The sequence below is a fragment of the Colius striatus genome, chromosome 11 (assembly GCF_028858725.1).
Source record: "Colius striatus isolate bColStr4 chromosome 11, bColStr4.1.hap1, whole genome shotgun sequence".
In the NCBI taxonomy this organism is placed as follows: Eukaryota; Metazoa; Chordata; class Aves; order Coliiformes; family Coliidae; genus Colius; species Colius striatus.
Genome location: NC_084769.1, coordinates 10460424 through 10484235, shown reverse-complemented (window position 1 = coordinate 10484235; position 23812 = coordinate 10460424). Strand labels below are relative to the sequence as shown.

General features: G+C 46.3%; 1 protein-coding gene across 1 annotated transcript; it reads right to left on the bottom strand.

Moving 5' to 3' along the window:
• Positions 1-895: 895 nt before the first annotated feature.
• MARCO (macrophage receptor with collagenous structure) lies at positions 896-12929 on the bottom strand. Its single transcript, XM_062004841.1, has 15 exons — positions 12739-12929; positions 11601-11702; positions 10998-11228; positions 10538-10573; positions 9240-9284; positions 8776-8883; positions 7333-7440; positions 7184-7228; positions 6917-7015; positions 6768-6821; positions 5739-5783; positions 5494-5601; positions 4187-4228; positions 3681-3857; positions 896-2649 (listed from the first exon to the last, which is right to left on the bottom strand). Exons 1-15 carry the CDS (start codon positions 12851-12853, stop codon positions 2519-2521), a joined length of 1446 nt encoding a protein of 481 aa, XP_061860825.1. The 5' UTR covers positions 12854-12929; the 3' UTR covers positions 896-2518.
• Positions 12930-23812: the final 10883 nt, after the last annotated feature.

Genomic DNA, 23812 nt, shown 5'->3' with positions numbered 1-23812 from the left:
CCTTGAGCTCCCCTTAGTGTCGGGAAGGAGCATTTTTAATCAATACTCGTCCATGTGCGATGTGTCCCGGTAGTTCGGCACCGTCGGGAGCCCGGGAAGGTATCGGGGCTCGTGCCGCGGGCCCGTCGCGCCGGTGGCACCGCGTTAGCTCCGTGTCTGGCTACGGGCAGCTGTGCCATTGCGGGGCCGGGCAGCCGCGTGGGTCAGCCGGTTCCCATTTCACAATGGCATTGGCAGCGCCCTCCTGAGCCACCTTCAGCCCTTCCCCGGAGCTGTGCTGCAGCGTGGCCGTGGCTTAACACAGGTAACCCCTCCACCACCTGCAGCCTCCCTCCTTTAGTCCCCACAAGGGAAATGCCGTTGTGTGTCCTTGACACTGAACTCTGTGTGGTCTGCATGGTCTCTCCTGGAGTCCCTCTGATGTCTGCACTGCGAGGTGGTGAAGGATCAGGGCAGAAGGTTCAGCACATGATGCTCTGGTTTCTGTCCATGCTGTTGGACTCTAACTTGGGTTCAACTTGTTCCTGCTGCATTTAGGATCAGATAGGTTAGGATCTGGTGTCCTTTACCTTGGACATGCAGGTCTAACCCTTAATCCTGGCACAACCGCTGTTTTCTGGATGCCATTCTCCAAAAAGGAGATCGATCAGAATTTAGGTCCAGCCAAAGGGTCATTCCTGGGGTCATGATGACTTTCCCTTCAGTGGCAGTTTTACCTGGTGAGAAAAATCAAGTGCCTCAATGCTCAGCCTGAAAAATGATGAGGAATATACCCCACTAGCAAGGAAAGTGAGACAGTGGGAGTGTAAGCACCACACGCTGATATATCCAAAGAAGAACATTGTTTGCAAATCCTTTATTTCCTAACAGTGGAAATGCTTTATTTACATGCTGCCACAAAAAAGAAGGTGAAGGAAACCTGTGCAGACTCAGCACTGTCCGTGTAAGCCCTGTGGATAGCTGGTTTAGCCAGAGTGCTGATACTCAGCATGCTGTTTGTGGTAGTGGGACTCACTGACAGAACATAAACCTTTTGCCTCTTTCTGTTCAAATGAGCCACTGACTACTTTGATCAGCTTCGAAGGAGTTGTCCTTCATCAGGTTTCACCCATGGTTTGTGGCAGGTGATCCTTGCCTTCTCTAAACCAGAACCAAGAAGGATAAGCATCTCTCTTCATTGTCTTGCTGTCAAAGGCATCCGAATGGGTAGTCAAAAGCTCTTGGGACTTTCCGGCTTTCTTTCCTGAGGTCTGAGAGAAACAAGCATTTCCTCTGGTTCAAAACAGTGATGAACTTTGCTGCAGACTGTACTGTCGTGTCCTGTGCAGTGCTGAGTCTTCTCACTCACATCAGCCCTGGATGCCCCATCACCTGCTGCTCTTACCAGCACTGCAGTTTTGTTGTTGTTTCTCCACTTGTATCTCAATTCCGAAGCACTAAACACAGTTTCCAAGCTGTGTAGACAAATATGATTGTATCTAACATTAAGGCAGAGAGGTGGGGTTGCTTACACAAACTTCTGGCATTTTACATCAACTATCTGTGGGCTGGTTGTAGTGATGTGCCCAGCTACACGGACACAGGCTGCTTGTCACCTGCTGAATGGTCTGTGCTGGTGGAAAAGGGGAAGGCTCAGGCCTCAGGAAATAAAAGCCTTTCACTTCTTATCTCAGATGCAGACGAGACTTTCATTTAAGACAGAAACTTTTGGTTTAGGAACTGTATTTTCACTCTGGATTTTTAATTAGCTGATACTTTCCCATTATTGCTTTTGTCATCCTTTTGCTTTACTGAAGCACCTAATTTCTGAAGGTATGAAAGGCTTAGCTTTATACAGCACATAACGTAATGGGTATTGCTCCTGGGAACAGGTTAGGAAATGCTGGCAGAAAAGACAGAGGACTTGGTCAAGGTAAAAAACACAGAATAGTACAGCACCTAGATCCCAGGCACTTATTTCTGCACTGTAATCTGTGATCAGCATCATTTCTGGAGAACATTTGTGTTTACATGCCAGAGAGATCATCTGGTGATGTCTGAGCAGCTACTGTCTTGGGTTTATGCGCTTCACTGGGGGCTTTATGCTCAAATTCATAACTGTGCTGTGATGAAGACGAACTGTCCAGCTCAGCTGTAATAACTGCTCATCTCTGCACTCTGATCCTGTTCTCTTTTACTGCACTAAGTGGAAATGGACCATCTCACTTCCCCTGTGGACTTAGAGGTCATACACTTGTGAGCTACTGCAGATGAGCTGATGTCAGGTAAATGGAAAAACTGTGAACTGGCTTATGTGCCTGAGCTCCAGTTGTTTCACAACAGCTGGGATGTTTCAAGTTACCTGTGAGTCTTGCAGCCGTTATCAATTTATGGGAAATTCAACTTTCTCTGTCAATACTTTTATGGCCTGGTAAAGAGACTATAAGCACAGACAGATAAAACTGGGTTTGCGTTATGAAGAAAAGCCCCATAGAGAGCAGAGGCAGGCAGTAGTTCCCAGGGCAGCCTCTGTGTTCTGTCAAACACACTCCAAGCCAGCGTCCTCACTGTGAGAGCAGTTGTTCACACCCCAGGCGGACTTTGGACAGGTGAAAATCGAACTTTCATCACCTCTGCAGTTCATGTCATCAAGCCAAATTTGTCCGGTACCTTTGGAAGATGAATGAAACAAACAAACAAACAAACAAACCCACATTGGACAAAAGAAAGAAGAGACCCAAAGAGACTCCCATGGATAGCAGGCATGTGTTGGGTTGCACAGTTAGATTGCAAGACTTTGAATCAAGACTTTGGGCACAGTTCAAGCAGCACTTAGAACTATAGAATCATTTTGGCTGGAAAAGACCTTTAAGATCACAGAGTCCAACCACTCACCTCACACTACCAAGCCCATCACTAAACCACCTCCCTCAGCACCTCAGCTACACAGCTTCTAAATATATCCAGGGATGAGGACTCCACCAGCTCCCTGGGAAGCCCATTCCAATGTTTAACAACCCTCTTAGTGAAAAAGTTCTTCCTTGTCTCCAATCTAAACCTCCCCTGGCACAACTCAAACTCATTTCCTCGTGTCTTATCACTCATTACTTGGGAGAAGAGACTGACTCCCACCTCACTACAACCTCTTTTCAGATAGTTGTAGAGAGTGATGATATCTCCTCTCAGACTTCTCTTCTCCAAGCTAAACACCCCAAGCTCCCTCAGCTGCTCCTCATCAGACATTCTCCACACCCTTCTCCAGCTTCATTGCCCATCTCTGGACATGCTCCAGCACCAAAATGACCATCTTGTAGTGAGAGGCCCAGAACTGAACATAGCACTCGAGGTGTGGCCTCACCAGTGCTGAGTACAGGGGGACAATCATGTCCTTGGCCCTGCTGGTCACATTATTTCTGTTACAAGCCAGGATGCCGTTGGCTTTCTTGGCCACCTGGGTACAATGCTGGCTCATGTTCAGCCTATGCTGATTAACACCCCCAGATCCTTTTCCTGCAGGCAGGTTTACAGCCACATATCCCCATTGCCATGCAACTCCCCCATCTCAAGAGGAATGAGCTACTTTTGAGGAGATTCTCTATGCTCTGCTGCTGCTTGTGTAGAAGACCTGGCTGTGGTGCTTTCTGGGTGTGTGTAACCTCCCACACCAGGCCTGGGGATGTGGAAGGCTCTTGTGGACTCACCTGCTGTGGCTGTGAAGGTAGCAGATGCACGGCTGTATCCCAGCATTCGGCAGGCCACGTTGGCATCTTGGATGCCCCAGTCATCGTCGCATATTGTTCCCCAGGTCCCCTGGTGAAAAACTTCTACACGGCCCCTATTGCCCCCTCCTGCGATTCGTATGAATTGATTGGAGCTGGCTGATGGTTCAGAGAAGAGGAAAATTACTCTACTGGTCATACAGGCATGAGGAAAGAAAAGCAAATTGAAAGAAAGAAGCAGTGACTGCCTGAATCAGGTGAATGTTCTCATCACCACAGTTGTAGCCAGGGTGAGACCAAAAGTTACTCACAGCTCAAATCTGAACAATTCAAAGTCCTCTCCTGGGTCTGGAGACACCAGACCGCAGTTCAGAGCATGGCAGTTCTGTTATGAGTTAACCAGTGTATGCAAGGAGAGGGACATTGGTCCATATCTCAGACAGATTTGGCGCCAGAAGACAAGAGAAGAAGAAATAAAAGTCCAGTACCTTCTCCCTTTTCACCTTTGCTCCCTTTCATTCCTGGGGAACCTGTTCCCAATTAGAAAAAAGAAAGAAAGAAAGAAAAGCAAATATTTTACATCTGTTTTGGGGAAAGTCCAGTTATGAGCTTTTTTCCTGAATTGGGTGAGTCAGAGATATGAGGGCTCCATCCCCTTGTACAATGGACCACCTGACGTGACTAAGAGTATGTAGAAGAAACATGGAAAGAAAAGTAGGATAACATACAGCAAAGTCTTCCTAATGTGTGACTTAAAAAATGACACTTGCAAAATCCCATCCACTCATTCTCACTACTTATTCTCACTACTACCTGTAAACTGATATCTCTGATAGCCTTTGCTATCTCCAGAAGCTTTGCTTCTCCAGAAGCAGCCGTGGTATTTCCCAAAGTACTTGCAGGAAGATCTACATCATGGGGTTTGCTCTCCAGGTGCTGCCAGTGGACAGCAGAAAGCCAGTCCCAACAGTCCCCTACATTTCTGTGTAGCCTCCCAGTCTTGAGAGCAGGGACATATAGAAAACCCCCAGTGAGCTCTTTCCCCAAAAGCTACCATCACAAAGCACACACCACTGTCTGCTTCTGGGGACTGGGAGATGACACCCACCCAAAGGGCAGTCCCTAACCTGAGGTGTCTCCAGTTAAACTTTTCCCCTGCTTCAGAGCCAAAGCTCTAGAAGAAGAGTGCATGGAGGAGTCCCACATAGGCTTTGGTTTATTTCTGAGGACTCTCATAGTGTTCTGTGTGGACAATTAGAAGAAAAAGCATGTGAGGCATTAGTTACTTCCCATGGCCTCTCATAACTACTCTTTGAGGGTTTTTTTACTACAGATATTAAGGGGTTTGGAAGCATTCTGTGATTGGGAAGGAAGTGGGTGAGGATGGGAAGCAGCTGTAGTATTGGTGGCTTTGAACTACTTTTGTGTCCCACAATTAGCAAGGTGTAGTTAAATAGCTCTGATGTTTCTGATTCTGTGTTCTTGACTGCCCTATTTATATGGGATTTATCCCAGCAGCATGGTATGCTGTAAAAATGTCTCTGTACAAAGCAAAGAGGAACATGGATTGCTCCAGTTTTCTGTGAGATCCAGCATGTAAGCTTTTAGCACACCTCCCAAGGTGTGAAAGTGACACTCTGCATACTTATCTTCTGGGAAAAATTAATCTGTCTGTTGAGTTCCTCCAAATGAGCTTTGTAAACATGCCCCAGAGTAGCTGATGTACAGTCCCAAACTCAAATGCTCCACAAACCCAAACCCACTGGTTCCACAGACTCTGTGGCAGCAGCCTTACCAGATGATCCATGGTCTCCCTTGGCTCCTTTTAGACCTGGTTCTCCTTTTGGACCCTGACTGCCACGATCACCCTTGCTTCCTTTTTGGCCAGAGATGCCTGGGATGCCTGGGTGCAAAGCAAGAAAGTCATTGCCTTTGTCCCTTCCAAAGGAAAGGTGATAAAGCATTTCATGTTGACACCGAGGAGGGGAATGAGGCATTTAAAGTGCTTTGCATCATCAGAAGTCATCAAAAAGGGTTTACCTGTTGAGCCCTTTTCTCCTGCTGTTCCCTTTGGCCCTGGAATACCTTAGATCATCAAAACAAACAAGCAAAAATGTATCACACAGACAGTTATACATTCATAAAAGCTTATGCAAACTAGTATTTATGATGGATTTCAACATATCTAGTTCAACTGTCTGCACTATAAGCATCTATTTCTGAAGCAGATGTCTTATCTCCCATTATACTCTGTGCAGATCTCATCAATAAAGAAAATACAGGCAGTGGAGAATTGTCTTCTCCAGAAGCAGATCAACTTCTGGTCATTTATTTCATATTGTAAATTCTGCTGATGGGATAGAGACCTTCCCTCCAGGTGAGTCTTCACTGACCATACAGAGAGCCTAGACATGTAAATTTAGGTGCATCAGACATGTGCAAGCAGATACTGTTGGGCCAGGAGACATCTATTCTTATCATCCAGGTATCAGTCAATGCATAAGGGTGCAATGCTTGGACCTTTGTCACCTCCTGATGGAAATGAGAGTTCATGTGCACCATATAAATTCAGGGTTAAGAGGGTGATTGCAAGAGAAATACACCAGAATAGGGTCATACTACTGAATGTCACCCTATCATGTGTGTTCCTGGGACAGAGAGGAGGCCTTACCCCTTGGAAGGTCAAATAAAAGGCCTAGGTTCTGTGCTCTAAGTTGGCCTCTGAAGAGACCTCTTCCTGCAGTGCTACAGAGGAGGCCAGGACGGGTGTCTGCTAGTGAATACCCTTCCCCATCAGATTTAGTCAGTAAAAGCTGTCTTTAGCTCCAGTGTGGGGAGGTTGTTTGGTTCATATTGAACTGCTGTTTTGTTTGTGTGTTTTCTGTTTATACAAACAAGCAGGCAACATCACCACCTCATACAGTAGCTGCTCCCCTGGAAGTCTGGCAGAAGCCCAGGCCCACCATGGCATCCTGGCAAGTGTTGGAGCTCCAAGAACAGAACTTAACAACTTTCCAGTGTCTGCATGATGCATGTTGTTGACTCCAAACCTGTTTTATTCTCCTTTACCTGGTACTCCGCTGTCTCCCTTTTCACCTTTGAGTCCTGCAGCGCCTGGTATCCCTAAAGTTAAAACCAAATCAGTAAGGACAAAGCCATCACACAAAGGGAGGCCAGATTAGGAGGTCAGGGAGTTACAGATCTGAGTAGTGTTGTACCTGGACTACCACTGGGCCCGTTGTTCCCCTTCTCCCCTTTCTGACCAGGTCTGCCATCGGAGCCAGGAACTCCTGGAAGTCCAGGTGATCCGGCTACACCTTGAGGTTGAGCAAAAGCAACATGTGTGAAATGCAACACAACACATGAAGAAGGAGAAAGATGGCTCAACCACCAGTCCCCGTGCTGTGCAGATTGAGTTGACCCTATGAAGGCAAAACAACTGTTGGGCCTCTCTGAACTGTAGCCCTCTTCTGGCATTTGCTTACCTGCCTCTCCTTTCTGCCCAGGACGTCCAGGCTCCCCTGTGCTACCTGTAAGAACATCCAAGCATCAGTGCTTATGAGACTTAGCTGAATACTTTGCCCAGGGCAGCCCTCCACTACAGCACACCTATGCTGCCTCCTCTTGCACTCACCGTTGAAGCCAGGCAGTCCTGGGGCTCCTTGCAGTCCCTGAGGACCCAGGGGTCCACGGGGCCCAGGGTCTCCCTTATTGCCCATTCCACCTTTCTGTCCTTGGAGTCCTATCAAAGAGAACAGCACATGTATAAATTCAAAAACCCAGATTTGTTGTCTCTGTAGCCAGTGGAGCACATACGTCTTGCTTCACTGGTAGCAGAGTTTGGCCTCACACCTGCATTTACCTTTCAATGACATTCTCATAAAGCTTTGGGAGGACAGGGCCAGATGGCTCCTCAAGAGCCTCTTTAAGTCACCTCCAGCTCTGACCTGCTGTTAAAGACTTGCAGGGATGCCGTGACATCTCCTCAGTTTGTTCCCCAAACTGTTACTACCACCAGAATGTTTCTCTCTCTGGTTAAATATCCCTCAATGCAGCCTGAACCCTTCCCCTAGCAACAGTGGAGATGGAGGACAATGTCCTCCACTCCCATGATTTCAGGGAAATCTTCTCTCTTCTCTTCTCTTCTCTTCTCTTCTCTTCTCTTCTCTTCTCTTCTCTTCTCTTCTCTTCTCTTCTCTTCTCTTCTCTTCTCTTCTCTTCTCTTCTCTTCTCTTCTCTTCTCTTCTCTTCTCTTCTCTTCCTCTTTGTGCTCCAGAATTATCCCAAAGTCCTCACCTTTTGATATTCCTCCTACTTTCACTTTTCTCTTCTGGAGCACCTTGTGCTAATGAGTGTGCTGGAGCATGTGGGATCTGGTGGGAGATCTGAGGAAGCTCTAATCAATCTGCCTAACTGACAGACTTCCAGACTTCCCTGCTCTCCACCACAAACATTTTCTGCTTTCTTTCATTGTTCTGCTTTTAGCTTGGGTTCAGCCCACATGAGACCACTGAAAAACAGCTATCCAGATGCCCATTAGTGCGTGTTACATGGGAGAAACATGGTACATAACTCTTCTACTTAAGGTGTATAAAAGTCAGGCTTATACAAGATACAGAGTTCTCAGAAATAGGTTTTACTAAAGTGAGGACTAAAAATCCACATTCTTGTGCATATAAATGATACTGTATTATTTTGTACCATGAAAATCCTACTGCAAACATTGCTGCTTTAATGTGGTATACCCTGGTAATTGAATATCTTTAGCTTTCATTAGACAAAGGTCACTCTACAAAGAGACTTCTGTGATGCAGAGTTAACATTTTGCACCTCTCTTTCCCGAGCCCTCCTGGGGGAGTTTTGCTGGAGCATGGCATGAAACAAAATCCCTACAGATGAGGTCAAGTGTCCTGTTCATCCAGGTCTCTCACTGACTGGCAAGCCACTCTCAGGCCTGCCTGGATTTATATGAAATATCTGACCTACGAAGACTTCTTCTGGTGTTTTAAGCAGAATGAGTTCAGACAGGAATACATTGGAGAAACTTAACAATGTTGAGGTAGTGAAGAAATCTTACCTGCAAGCCCCTTCTCTCCTTTTTCTCCTCTCAGTCCCGGATCACCACTCGGGCCAGCAGGACCGGGATCTCCTTTGCTGCCCTTCACACCCTGTAGTCCACGTAAGCCTGCAAGGACAACACCTCTGATGCTTCATCACATGTTGTGTCTAGAGAACAGCAGCAACAGGCTCAGGGCCTCAGCTGCAGGCATGAGCCCAACTCTGCTCAACACGTCCATCAGAGTGGTGCTGGTGGAAGTGAGGAACTGGCCCACCATCACCAGTGCACGTTGACCTTTAAGATCTTTTCCAGCTAAGTTTTGCTTCTGTTCACATTAGTTCTGTGTAAGCTTATTTCCTTCAACTCCAATGACATTCCTGCTGACTTACACCTTGACTGAGGACAAGATTGCCCATAAAATCATTCATAAAGCCACTTTATGTTCATCCACAGAAGTAATTCAGGTGTCAGAAAAGCCTTACCTTGGATTCCTTGGTCTCCCTTTGTCCCTGGTGGTCCCTGTAGCCCTGAGATGTAAAATACATATTTCAGCTGACACACATCATCTATTCGCAGTAATGGCCAAGAAGAAGAGATGAATTTTTTAAATCATCCTTTGTGCATGTGCCTTTGGTCACCATGGAGGCCAATCTTCAGCTGGCAAAAACCAGCACGACTGCTTGGGAAGAGTCCGTGGAGCTTGACTGTGTACGTGGCTGGGCTGGGGCCAGCTGTCCTCCAGCCAAGCCCACTTTGTGGGGACTTTTGGGGAGATCATTCCTTAAAATGCACTGAACTCTTGGGCTCTGCTATACAATAACCATGCTTGGCAGGAGGTGCTGGTTCAGTGTGGTAAGTGCAGCCAGGAAGATATGAAAACATGATTTAAAAAAAATGTATTTTTTTTTTTTCCTTCAGAAAAGCTCATCATTGTAGCCAAGAATTAAGAATGGATGAGGTACAGATCTGACCTTGTTGCATCTTAGATCATCTTCATAGGATCGTAGAAACTCTGGTTTCTCTGGACATCACCTAGTCCAGCCTCTGCTCAAAGTGGAGCCATCATTAGAGCAGGACTTGCTGCATCCTCACAGTCTGGAGACATTTATCTCCTGCAATATGTGTGTCTTTCTACCCCAAAACCCCAGGCACTCAGAGCAGCAGCTTGTGTGTGGTTGTGGAGGATAGTGCTTGCACACAGTTCATTCCTGGGTCTGTGCAGTTGCTTCCCCAGAGACAAGATGGGAAAGATCCTAAATTTGTCGCTATTTGTTACACATACGGTTCAACTAGAGCCCTATAGGGCAGTGATTTGGGAGGTCTCCTTGAGCTGTGCTGCAGTGAGCTGGACAGAAGGATTTGCTCTGCCTCGGGCAGGAAAACCAACTATCCACTGGTGTGGGATGCACATAAACCCCCTCACTGGTCCTCTCCTGTCTCACGTGGAGATTTGGCACGGTTATTGCAGATAATGACCAGATACAATTCCTCCATCACCGCTGAGTTTTTTTGGTGGGGTAGCAGTGAGAAGGCAGAGCCAAAATCCTCCTCCATGGTGGCCACTGAACTCTGCAGGAGCACTCAGGCAAGCCAAGGCTCCCAAAGGGTGAGTCAAAAGGTGCAGCAGGTCTGCTTATGGCCAGAGCACTGTATGTCTGCACATCTGGTAGAATATGCCTCTAAAGATTAAAATCCCAAATCCTCACTTCAAGTTTCTTAGGGAGGAAAAAAAGAAAGAGAAAAAGAGGAAAAGTTGCTTTTTGTTCATTTGCCAACATACCTGGTGGACCAGGATCTCCTTTGTGTCCAGGTGGCCCTGAAATAAATATTTAAGGGATATTTTTTCAGTTGTCAGCACTCAGGGAGGAATACACCAATATGTGGTCAATAGGCTTGAGGTCTGGGCTGAAGACACTACCCTTTTGGAGGGCACTCAAAGCCCAAGTCTACAAGTTACAGGAGGGCAGACCAGCCCAGAGCTGTGTGTTCAGGTACAGTGAGATCCAGGATGGCTGCAGAGGTCTGTGCTCCAGCTCCTCTAGGTGTGTCCAGCCCACTGGCCAGAGTGTCTGGAGCCAATGTCCAACCCTACATGATGGGGCAGCACTAACTGATGGGAAGACTAAATCTTGCCCTAATTATTTGTTTGTCTGAACTAAGTTTTTGGTGCAGTTTTGACAATGGTGCAGGGGAACCATCTCTCCCCACTGCACAGCCAGTGTGGAGAAATGGAGCCATACCTGCAACCAGGGTGATGTTTCTCATCATCATCATCAAGTTTGCATTGCTGTTTTTGATTATGGTGATTTCCTCTTCTAAACTGCTCCTCCAGTTTTGTTTATATCCCGTGTGCTTCTCTGCAGAGCTTCTCTCCAACATCAGTTCATTGGCAAAGGAGCTTTCCAGAATCTCTTCTGTGTAAGAGGCATTTTGTTCTTGAAATTTCAACCTCTCTCTCTCCATCTTCATCACTGAGGAAACAAGAGACCCACGTACTGAATATTCCCTGCCCCATCTGGCTGGGAAATGCCTGTTCTGCAGAGCAGCTCCTCGGCACCCAGGGAGGACATCTGGGGTAAACATCACCCCTGTTGGAAACAGGGAGTTGGTTTTCTTGTGCTGTTCCTTGCTGCAGCCAGGAGTGCAGCTGGGAGTGCTTTTGCAAATGCAAAGAACACATCCAGGGTGGAGGAATGGTTTCCTGCAGCGGCTGCACTTGCGGTGTGCAGAGGAGCGTCTGCGCTCCCTCAGGGGTTTCCTATCTGTGTGCTCATGCCCGCTGTCCCCTGCCCACCCAAAAGCTGTCTCTTGATGTGGAGCCCACAGTAAGGTTGCAGCTTTACCTTTGTAAGCCAGCAGCAGCTGGCCAGCTGTCAGCAGCAGCAGGTAGATGCCAAGGGCTGCCCGAGCATAGCACTTGGATGGCTTTCTTTGGATTTGAGACTCTAAAAAGCAGAAGGTAGACATCCTCTCACATCGCTCCCACTACAACCCCTGCTCTCTTCCAGACATTTCAGACTTGGCCATGGTAAATTAGCAATGTTTTCCAGGGATGGGGAGCAGCAAGATCCCCTTGCAAGAGTGCCCAGAGGAAGGCAAGGCAGAGTGCCTTCCTCTCACTCTAGCTTTGAACTGCCATTCATTTGGCTGCCTTCTCCTTAGACAATTTAACCAGCTTACTCTCATCAAGACTTAATCAACCTATAACAATATGAATGTGGTAGTTCTCCCCTTTCTGCATCAATAAACTCCCAGTTTCCATCGCTTTTAGTTGTCACAGGCTGCCATTCAGTGTTGCTCAAAGCGTATGTCCTCTCCCTCCAGAGTGCTGCATACCTGCAACTCTAACAGCAATACATGTGTGCATCGAAACAAGTGGAAAATCAATAATAAACTGAGCTGCAGAACAAATGAAAACAAGTTGGAACACTTAAAAGGATTCTCCATCAGCAAGTGTTAAAGAAATAAACTGCTTTGTCAAATTTTGGCCTTTAGGGAGAAAAAAACTATTTCAGAAGCATTAATAACTACTTCAGACACTCAGTAAGTTGCCCTTAATTGAGGGGTTTTTTTCAAAGTAATGTAATCAGGAGTTTAAAGTCTTGGTTTTAAAAGAGTACAGTAATTTAATTAGTTTTACAAAAGGATGGTTTAGTCAGCAATGCAGTATTTATATTCAGCTGAAAATCCATAAGCTTACATTTTTGGATCTGATGATTTCAGTATCTTAACTATTAAGACATGAAAGTTGTACTCAGGGAAAGAAGGCATTTTCTAAAACAGCAAAAGAACTATTTCTTTTCTGATTCTCACCATCAGCTTTTGGCTAGGAAGGACATTTTCAGATACTTCTCCTTTTAAATGGTAGTTAATTTACTAGCAAAATCACCATAAAAAGCATTTAATATGCAGTATAAATGCTGCTTTCTTCATAGAACAGATAAAATTCATATCAATCCACTTAATAAAAAGAAACCTTACCACTTATATGAAAGGTTGTGGTAGAAGCTGAGGCAAACCCAATCTTGTCTGCAATACTGAGAGTGTTCATATCATTCACATTTCCATCTTCCCCGTGTTCGTCTTTAATTTTCATGACAAAGTGTCTTGTGGCTAACCTAAAGCCTTGTCAGATTATGGACAATAAAGAAGTGAAGGGACTTCCTATCAGCCTCCTGATTTGATATGCTTTCTGATATGCTTTTCCTATCTGCTCAGTTTTTATAGACTTGTGAGAACTATGATGTGGTAATTTGAACAGTTCCTCAAAAAAATCCCACAGCTAAGATGTTCAGCTGCTCTTGTGTGCTCACTTTGGGACACTGTGTCCACGGAACCTCTTGCAGGATCTACAAGAGATTCAACCCCAAGTCATTCAGTGTCTTTGCACTTTAGTGGGGTTGGGCATGAGGTGGCCATTTTGCTCCTTACACAAGTAAACCTCCTCACATAGCCAAGATCATTCCAGGTTCAAGATTAGCTTGGAGAGCTCCTCTGGGAGGTGGAGCACTGTCTGTTACTGAAAACTGTATTAACCTGCACCAAGAGAATAACTTGGGGATGATGCATGACTGAAGTGCAGTGAGGGAAAGGATCAGGAGGAGTTGTAAAGACAAGCAAGTGATAGTGGGATGGGAGATGCTGAAGCCTAGGTGGGTTTGGGATGTAATGGAGAAGTGACCCTTGCAGGTGACTCCTTGAAAGGCTCTTTCCAGCCCCTGCTTCCTCCTTGACCCATTTTACATACCCATGGATGCAATTCCTATGACCTCATTCCAACGGGATGCAATTCCTAACAACTCACCATTTCTTTGCTCACCCCTGCAGACCTCACTGTGGCCTGTGGTGGTTTGGCATCTCCATGTGTGCCAGGGTTGGTTTTGGTTTTGTCAGTGGAAGAGACTCACCTGAGCCTGCAGGCGAGAGCCGTCTGTAGGTGCCGGGCAGAGCCCTCCGCACCCACGCCGCCAGTGCCATGGGCTGCCCTCTCCAAGGCACAGGGCAGTCCCTGTCGTACAGTTTCCTCCTGGGTTGTGGGTCTGTGCTCATCTGCAGGGCTGCCAAGTCCTCTCCACTTTGTGTGGCCATGAAAAAATGTGTGGTGTGAGGCTCAGGTAGATGTGAGCTGGAAATTCACACCCTGATGACCCAATGCAGAGTGAAGCCCTCTGTTCTGCACCTTAAGATCTCTTAAAGGCTTAAACCAAAAACGTGGGGATTTTTAAATCCACTTCTGTGTTCTCCTTTCAAACGTGCTTGTGCAGCTGTGACCTGCTTTGGCACCAGCAGAGAGGAAGAGGAATCTTCCATTGGCATATATTCCTCTACACAATTTAGATAATTTGCTTTTGCTAATTTGTAGCAATTAGGATAATTTGCTTTGTTGTGAAGACCTCAGATAGCCCTTTGAATCAGAGTGACTTGAGAGGATACCACTGATCACCTGAACCACAGCAACTACCTGTGCCTCCTCTCCCTTTGTGGCGTTGCCTTCCCACTGAAGTAAGGTCTCCTGTTCACCCCGTTTCTAATGATTTAGGTGGTTTAGCTGGTCATTCTGCACAAGCCTGAAACCATCTACTGTTGCTGGGCCAGGTATTGAGCTGGGCATCACACAGATCTACAGCAGAGAGGCTTTTAACAACACCTCCAGGCAAATTCATATTATTTAAAAAATATTTAACAATGCTAAAAAAAAGCTGTCACCTGTAGTTTTCAAGAGCCCTTCTAGAAGGCAAAAGGTGCAATGATATCTTTGTGTCCTCCTTCCCCGAGGGAAAAAGTCAAGGTTATGTTTTCCAACTCTGGCCAGCAGGTTGAGGGAGATTCTCCCTCCCGTCTACTCTGCCCTGGTAAGGCCACGTCTGGAGTACTGCATCCAGTTTTGGGCTCCCCAGCTCAAGAATGACAGAGAACTTCTGGAGAGAGTTCAGTGCAGGGCCACAAAGATAATTATATCACTGAAACATCTGTCTTATGAGGAAAGGCTGTGAGGCCTGGGGCTATTTTGCCTGAAGAAGACTGAAGGGGATCTTATCAACACTTATAAATACCTAAAGGGTGGATTTTGAGAGGATGGGGAGAGTCTTTTTTTCTGTAATGCCCAGTGGCAGGACAAGAGGTAACAGACAGAAGCTGAAACACGGGAATTTCCATTTGAACATGAAGAAAAACTTCTTTCCTGTGAAAGTGAAGGAGCCCTGGCACAGGTTGCCCAGGGAGGGTGTGGAATCTCCTTCTCTGAAGGTTTTCAAAATACCCTCCAGGACACGTTCTGGTGCTCCCTGATCAGGGGCAACTTCATTTAGCAAGGGGATTGGACTGGATGATCTCTAGAGGTCCCTTCCAACCCCTACCATTCTGTGATTCTGAGAACTCTCATGGTCATGCTGTGGCCATGCCATTCTCCATGGCCCAGGTGGCATGTGTGCAAAAGCAGTGATAGAGACCCTCAATTTTGACAGTCCTGATATTCACTGCTTCGGGGTTGAAAGACCAATTCTCCACTTAGCTGTTTTGGGAAGGTCAATGGCGACGTTATGATCCCATCCAACTTTGATGGGAACATGGCAGCATGGAGAGCTCCACAGACCTACACCAACTAGAAATAATGAGGCTGCATCAACCCCATTTATCAGAAATAGGCAGTGAATTAAGGTTGACCATTTGGATAGGTAACTGCAAATGGTGGGAGCATCATGGCCCGTTCCCATATGGCCTCTGCAAACAGGATTTCCCTGCACACGTGGCACCGGGGGCCTCAGCCCTGATATAGGCATCAGAGATCTTGTCCTGACACGTTTCCTCAGCCTTGGCCTGCACTCGCTGCCCACCCTGATTGCTGCTGTCTTTCGTTTCTCACTGGAGCATCACTGACTGCAGCAATAGATTGACACTGGTTGTGCAATTGGAGCTTACCAAATCAGGGAAGAAAAATAAAAAAGAAACTGCTGATTCCGTGCAGCCTCCCTAGGTTGCTGGTTTGCTGAAACAATGGGATTATTAATAGAATAGCAGTTTCCAGCACATTATGGGACAAGTCTGCTGGGCCATCGGCCTCGCCCTCCAGGCTATCTGCTAGGAAGCCCTGGTCTCTCTCCTTCCTGCTGCTCATCCTATTTCCCCTGAAATGCCCTGGCAACATCTCAAGGAAGTGCCTCAAGTCCTCTTTGCATCCCTTCCTATGCTCTGACGTAGGTGGTTTGTGCCAGGCAGAAGGTACTCCTCACACTCTCATTGTAAAGATGTACAAAATCAGAACCAAATTTTACAAACAGACTGCAGTTGCCTCAAAATTGTGGGCCTGGGGGTAACTGCTGGTGGAGGGAAAAGGAAGTGTCTGGTCCCTGGCTGTCCCTGTTCCCTTTCCATCACCTTTCACCACTGCTGTCAGCTGCAGGTATTTGACACCACCAAAAGGTCATGGCAGAGCAAAGGGAGGTAACACCAAACCCCAAGCTGCCATTTAGCCAAACACAACAGTTCCCAGCAGTGATGCTACCAGGGAGCTTAGACAGGTATGAGCCTCCTCAGAATAAGCATGTATGCTGCAAGAGCTGAATTTGTGGGTTTTTAAAAGGTGGGGTTTTTTTTCCCAAGTGAGCTCAGAGCTGTTTCTCCATATATGTACAAGATGGTAATTTTTCCAAACTCATCTATTTGACTACAGACTCTCTTAGTCACGAATGGGCAGAATTCAGGGGACTTTGTGCACCTCCAAGGATGAGGAAGAGGAGAGGTGACAACACAAACAGGTCTCATATCAGGTAAGCTGGGGCAGCAACCTCCACCATTCCTGCTGTTGCCTGTAGGCTGAAGTGAAAGTGTTAGCCAGAAAGTGACAGCCTACCCCTTCCCCTACCCCAGCACCTGCATTCGTGTTTCTGCAGATGGGCTTTAAAAAAACTAAAAGCAATCCTGGCCACAGACCACACTGCTCTCCCACAGAAACAAATAACTGTAGTTTGACCGAGGATATAGCCCATAGATACACAGCCACTTGTGACCAGATCTGTACAATTGCCTCTGTAGTGGTAGGTTTGTTTATAAACTGGCTTGGTTGGCTTGTTTTCCCCCTATTTCACCTGACTTTCCAGTCTCTTCTCTTTTTGAAACGAATACAGTTGGTGAATTTTGACATGCCAGTCAGCTTTTGTGGTGGGTTGACCCTGGCCATCAGTCAAACACCCACTCAGCTACTCACTCATTTCTCTCTCCCAAAACAAGAGGAGAAAACAGAAGGAAGGTGAGAAGACTCACGAGTCAATATACTGACAGTTTAATAGGGAAAGCAAAAGCTGCACTTGCAAGCAAAGCAGAAAGAGGAATTCTCTCCTTCCCATCGGCAGGCAGACAGGCAACCACTTCCTGGGAAGCAGGATCTCAGCACACGTGACGGTCGTTTGGGCTGACAAATGCACTAACCACAAATGTCTCCCCTTCCTCCTTCTCCTCCTGAACTTTTGTTGACTAGCTCAACGTCATATGGTGTGAAACATCCTCGTGGTCTTTTTGCATCAGCTGTGTCCCCTCCCTGGCTTTTGCACCCCCCAGCCTACTCACAGCTTTGACACTGTGCAAGCACTGCCGACCAAGAGCTGAAGCATCAGTGTCTCATCCACACCAATCAGCCACAAATCCAAAGCACATCACCATACTGCATTGGGCTGCTGTGGAGAACGTTCCCTCCATCCTGGTCAGACCCAGTATGGCTCTCCTGTATGAATGCATGTGCTGAAATCCCTTGTTATTCCCTAGGATGCTCATCAACATTGGGAGGCACTGCTGAATTCAGGGGCTGTCAAAGCAGATTGTGAGTGATCTGCCCATTGGCAGCTCATGGAGGTGCCAGATCTGAGTCTTACTTGTGAGTGTCCAACTGACTGCCTGACTTAGTCCTGGTCAGCATCCCCTGAAAAAAAACCCCAGTAGATCCAGCTCTAAGGACAAGAAATTATGTGGTATGAAAAGAGTTTCCATGCAGAAGAGAAACTGAGGCCGACACACAAGATCTAACTGACTGTGATTTGTGCCAGGGCATTAAAATAAAGCCAGAGAAGGGACTCATATGGGAGCAAGGGCTTTGTTGTGAAACCCCCCATGTCCATGTGTGCCTGGAGCTGTGCTCAGGGGGTCCAGCTGCTGCAGTAGCACCTGGGCACCCCTGGGACTGTGGAGAAGAACTTGTGCTAAAGCAATAAAATCCCCAGTTCTGCCTGGCTGACATTTCTCCTTTCTAGCTTGATGTGTTGCTTGGCTTTGTTGTAGAGATTGAAACCAGATTTTCTTTCCTTTCTATGAGTTATGTTAATTTGTGTTTCATCAGAACTTGCCTCTTCTCCTCCTTTTCTTTTTTTCTCCTCTCTTTAGGCTGGATCCAGCTGCACCATGAATTCAAGGAACCACCTGCAAAACATTTTAATGACTTCAACCTGCTCTTTGAGGTGAATTAATACCAGGGCAGCCTCTGCAGCATGGTGAAACAGTCAGACTTGGCTAAGCAGGCCACCCTCAAAGACGAAAAATATGTTCTGCAAGGCAGCCACTTCTGACAGGCAACTTTGTTTTCAAGGTCCCCATACAGTATCTCACTCCTCACCTCCAAGACAGTTGTCATTCAGGTAAGAGCTGATCCCAGAGATTAGATGTATCTCAAACCAGCTGAGAAACAGGAAGGATAATGAGATGTGTAAAAAACAGCAATGGGACAAACAGGCTAGATCTGTTAATGGTTTGCTATAAACAGCAAAATTGTAGCTGAAAGGAGGCATCTCCCTGGGCTTGTTCTGCACTTAGGATCTCAGTACTAGAGGGAGAAATCAGCTGCCCCCTAATGCTCTTCTTTTCTGGGATCTTTTGGTTCACCCCTCACTTTCAACCAGGCCAAAAAGACTTTTTTAAGCAGAGCCATGTTCCCACTTTCCTCCATCCCCTGGGCTTTTAAAATCCCAGGGTCATTTTTGATCTGCTATGCAACTATCAGTCACATCAAATGATGCTGCAAGTTCTACTGTGGTCCCCTCAACACAGTCATGCAAGAAGTTCTTTAACTTGCCTTCATGTTTCTTCAGGAAAATCTCTGGAATTATATGAGGTTTGGGATCACTGTAGTTTTACATATTAAGCTAGGCAGATAGTCAGCAGGTTGTTGAGAAGGACGTTCCGACAGAGGTTTATTATTGAGTCTTGTCCTTGCAGTGGGTCGCATCCCAATTAATTGCTTGCACATCAATGCATTACTCTGGATTTATCTCAGGGTAAACAAATTGAGGAGCTAATACTTGGGCTTCCACTGAAGGACACCACAGGATGGTTTGTCTCTGATAAGGTTTCTGGCCCAAATTTCCATGTCCTGAATGCTACTGGCAAACACCTCAGCTTGAAAATCCATTAACCTGTAATCACCCCGTGCCCCTTTTTCGGTGAATGTGGAGAGCAAACATGTGTGTGAGCAGCTATATACACAGACTTGAAACCATCACTGACAGCAGTCCATACAGAACTAACTCAAAGCAACTGTCCAGTAAAACACTTGTGCAGAGCTAGGCATTACAGCTCAGCCCCTGAAAATGCTTCAGACTCCCCTGCCTCTCACTTTTCTGCTGTCCTTAGAGAGCAACAACCAGCCTTGCTGTTCTGATCATCTGCTTTAACTGCTGTGGTGACACTGAATATTTCAGAGACTCGAAGTCATGGCTTTTCCCCTTGAATTTCCTTCCTTCATCACCTGCCCTCTCTTCTCCCATCCCTTTGCTATGCCCTGTGCAGCTCCCCTGGGTGCTGACACGGCCATGCTGCTGACTTCTGCTCTGCACAGCTCTGCAAAAAACCCTTCATTCCCTTTCAGCGACTCTCCTGCTTGCCAGTGACTGCCACGCGGGGCTGTGCTTACTCAATCTCCTTCTAGGAAATGATAAGCTCAAGTGTGAAAGCCTCAGCATCAGCATATTGTGGGAAAAGTGATAGAAAAGGAAAAGTTGCTTTTACTGGTAGTTTTCTTGCTCCTATCTAAGTCACGGTGCCTGCAAAAAACCACAGTGTGCAATTGGTACATTGCTCCCACAGATTTCACCTTTAGATCTGTTGGTCGTTGCCTCTCAATTAGGGCAAATAACTGATGGCTGCTTCTCCATTATAGTCTTTAACAATGATAACCTGACTCTTTTGATTCCCCTCTGTTTCTCAGTGTGAAGGTGTTTTAGTCAGGAAGCATTCCAGGGAAACAAACAAGAAACTGGTGATGAGTGGTGAGAGTGGGGTGAAATATCCATCGGGACAGAGCAGAGACCCTTGTCAAAGTGGTGAGGAGCTGGAAGAGGACGGTGCACTGGGTGCTGCTGGCTAAACATACCAGTCCTGCTGTGCTGGAAATGAGTTGGTATGTCTGGGCCATCAGTAAGGTTCACTCTGCATCATGGGTAGTGTGTTAGGACTGGAGTGTCTGTGAAACATTTGGATTTGCCTTCTTACCTCTCAGTGGCAGGCTGGTACTCCTCAGAGTTCACATTTGGGACTCTTACAATAAGAAAGACACTGAGGTGCTGTAGTGTGTCCAGAGATGGGCAATGAAGCTGTTAAAGGGTCTGGAGTATAAGTCTAATTAAGGAGCGGCTGAAGGACCTGGGGTTATTTAGCCTGGAGAAGAGGAGGGTGATGGCAGACCTGATCACTCTCTACAACTGCCTGAAAGGAGGTTGTAGTGAGGTAGAGGTTGATCTCTCCAGTAATGAACGACAGGACAAGAGGAAATGGCCTCAAAGTTGCAGCAGGGGAAGTTTAGATTGGAGATGAGGAAGAATTTTTTCACCCAGGGAGGGGATGTGGTCCCCATCCCTGGAGATATTGAAAAGCCGTGTAGCTGAGGTGCGGAGGGACACTGTTTAGTGATGGGCTTGACAGTGTGAGGTGAGTGGTTTGACTCAATGATCTTAAAAGTCTATTCCAACCAAAATGATTCTATGAATCTATGATCTACTACTGTACCTGAATGGCAGCTGTCATTGCTGCTTCTTTATCATTAAGAAGCAAAAGCAAAGCCCTGGTTCAACATTATTCTCTGAGCATCTCACAAAAGGGGCTGATGCTAGTAGCAGGAATGACTCAAGCTGATATCAGAAGAGCAAAGCAATTTACTTTTTCTTTACATATTTTCAGATGCTTTATTTCTAAGAAACTGAGTTGCAAGTGTCCAAATGCCTGCAGAAATACAGGATGCTCAGCTCTTGCCAGCAGCTAACTTGCCCAAGATGGGGGCAAGACTTCCTAGGGAAAAAAAGTTTCTTTTTTACTGACCTTCAGGCTTTTGTGCCTCTTTTCATAACCAACACAGAGCTTCTTTTGGGAACTAGCAGAAAATTCCCTTCCTTCTGCTACACAGGCAATGACAGATCAAGCAGACCTGATGTGTTTTGATGAATAAAACCAGAAGCTGCTTCACAGCCCTGGCCCTTACCTGATTCCAACCTTTCCCATTAAACTATTTGAGGGGTTTTTTTTCAGAAATAACTGGAAGCAGAGGGTCTCTAGGATTCTCACATTTGCATAAGAGTTAAAGACCCGAAAGATTTGGGCACAGTGACTGGGAACTTCAACACAGGAGCGCTGCCATTCTCACACAGCTGTGGGTGTTTGGGCAGAGTTTTGACAGCAACTTGTTCAAAAGGGCTTCAGGTGACACAGCCTCCTTGTGTCCTCTATGTGTTGCTGAGGAAAATAGGTCTCTATGGTGGTCTGTATGGTGTATGCTAGTGGTAAAGAATAACCAAGTGCTATGGAAGGCTGGTTCAATACAGAGATGGTAATCACTGAAATAAAAAAGGCATGGTTCTTAATAAATTCCCTCTGCTTTAACCACCAGGGAATTTGGCAGAAGGCAGAATTTAAGCAAAAACAAACACCAAACCCACACATGTGTATGTACTTTAAAAGAAACAGACTGAGGAGGAAAGGGAGAAATCAGCTAGAAATAGGTTTTCATTATCAGTCAAATATTTAACTCTAGTCCAACAAAACAGTAAGATCGACATGTCATTATTTGCCTTTATTAATGACTCAGATAGCTTTAATTCTACACAGCATTCTTGAAGGCATCAAGACATTCTACCTGGAAGCCACTGGTTTACATTCACTTCTGTGTTCAAATGAGCTGAGCTGGTGAAAATGTCCATGCTGTGGGTTGTTTAACCTTCCCGAGGTGTGTGCAGATTTAGGGCTTTACTCAGAGGGTGCTGGTGTTAAACAGCAGCTTTTGGGATGTCTCATCAGGCTCTGGGACAGGTAAGACCAGGGAAAGCCGTGAGAGGAGCTGCAGTCATGGAAGCAGAGCATTCCTGTGCCTACTGTTGTGGATGATGAGGCAGGAGGGCTGGAGGACATTGACTAGAACCCCTAGAGCTATAGTAGTCTCCAAAGACCTCCTTGGTGCTCGTCCAAGCTGAGAAAACATGTTCTCAACAATGTTGGGGCAACCGAAGGACACGACTTGTGCCTCAGATGCCCCTTACTTCTCAGTGTGGCTCCAGCAGAAGCCCTGGCTGAACCCACACCCATGTTTCAGGGTTGAAATCAAGCAATCAGGTGCATACGTGGGGCTCGGTGTGTTTGCCAGAGCTGGGCTGGGCTAGAGTTGATAAGGGAGGTCAGCCCAAGCAGTGGGAGGCTGAGCCAGGCAGCCTGGCTCCTGCTTCCCCCTCAATCACATCTGAAAGGGATTTGCTGAGACCTCGGGATGAGGCTTCGAGACTCTCCTTGCCAAAAATATCAGAAGGATGTTGTGAAAAATTAGGGATCCTGGCATCAATTAAAAGCATGTGACAATTGCATTGGGTTTCTGGCTATCCTAATTAATTAAATTGCACCAAGTGAGCAAGTTGGTAAGCAACTCTCACTGCGAGGTGTGCACGTAGCTGAGAGAATTGGAGCAAGGTGCCACATGTTAATCATTACAGGATTTTGTCTGCACAACATCAGTCTTGCACAGACCTGCTTGTGAAATCATACCTTTCCCATTAAACACAGTTTGAGTTTTGAAAGGGAGTTCAGAATGGTTTGGCATGAAGCTTTGTATAGGGTTGAGGAAATCTGGGAGAGATGGCCCTGCTTTAGGTAATGAGAAAGAAATTAACCTGATTTCTCTTTTGTGGCATATTGGAAAGCCTCTGCTTAAGGAATGTGGATTGATGGAGTGGCACAAGGTGGGAAGAATATTAAAAAAGATGTCAACATGCCAATAAATGTGTATGTCAGAAATAAGTATAGTATATGTTAGCTCATCAGAGCAAGCTAAAGAAAGGTGTTCTTTCATGGAGAGAGACAGTCTGGTAGCTCACATCATTAAGGAAAAGAAAATGATCAAAGCAGAAATAAGCTCAAGTTTCTGAATGTCATCTCACCTTTAGAGTTCATTCCCTCATCCAGTCAAGGGCCAGGTGAATGGATGATTTGCATGAACATGATCCAGGGGGGAACTCAACTCTACTCAGAGACTTGGGTGCACACTTTTCTTCAACTGTCCATTGCTTTCCCTACATAGCCAATCTGAAGCTCTGGCCTTTGGGATTTTTGTCCTAAAACCTTTCCCCAGATCAACAAGAAGAACAGCAAAATCCTAAGGCAAAATGAAAAGAAAGTAGATCAAGGTCATAGATTTCATTCTCCATCTTGAGAGCATGAAGATCCACAGTAATGACAAGCAGATGGAAAGTCAGGCACTCGTCTAAGTTGGCTGCCTTTTGCAAGAGCAGTAGGGCTTGGTCTACAGTGCAATGTGTTTCTGGTGGAGATATGCTGGCTGGAGAGCAAAAACCTATTGCACCTCCTCACGGAGAGCTGAGCCAAGATAATTCTTGGTTTTGATAGTGTTTTGTCAGCCTAGCAACGATGTTAGGAGATATGATAGGGCTCTGCTGGCAAGAAAATACTGAACCGGTACACGCAAAGGTCTGATGTGATGTCTTCAGTGGCATGGTCTTACCAAGAGAGGCTATATCATGCCAACAAATTCTTGGTGGTCTGCATGCAGCCTCTGGCAGGTGATGAACCTCAGCAAATGGTAGCA

Coding starts and splice junctions, on each gene's coding strand:
- MARCO (XM_062004841.1), bottom strand. CDS start 12,853: ATGAAAATTAAAGACGAACACGGGGAAGATGGAAATGTGAATGATATG. Junction 9,285..10,537: donor AGGAGATCCTGGTCCACCAG/GTATGTTGGCAA, acceptor TTTACATCTCAG/GGCTACAGGGACCACCAGGG. Junction 5,784..6,767: donor GGGAGACAGCGGAGTACCAG/GTAAAGGAGAAT, acceptor TGATGATCTAAG/GTATTCCAGGGCCAAAGGGA.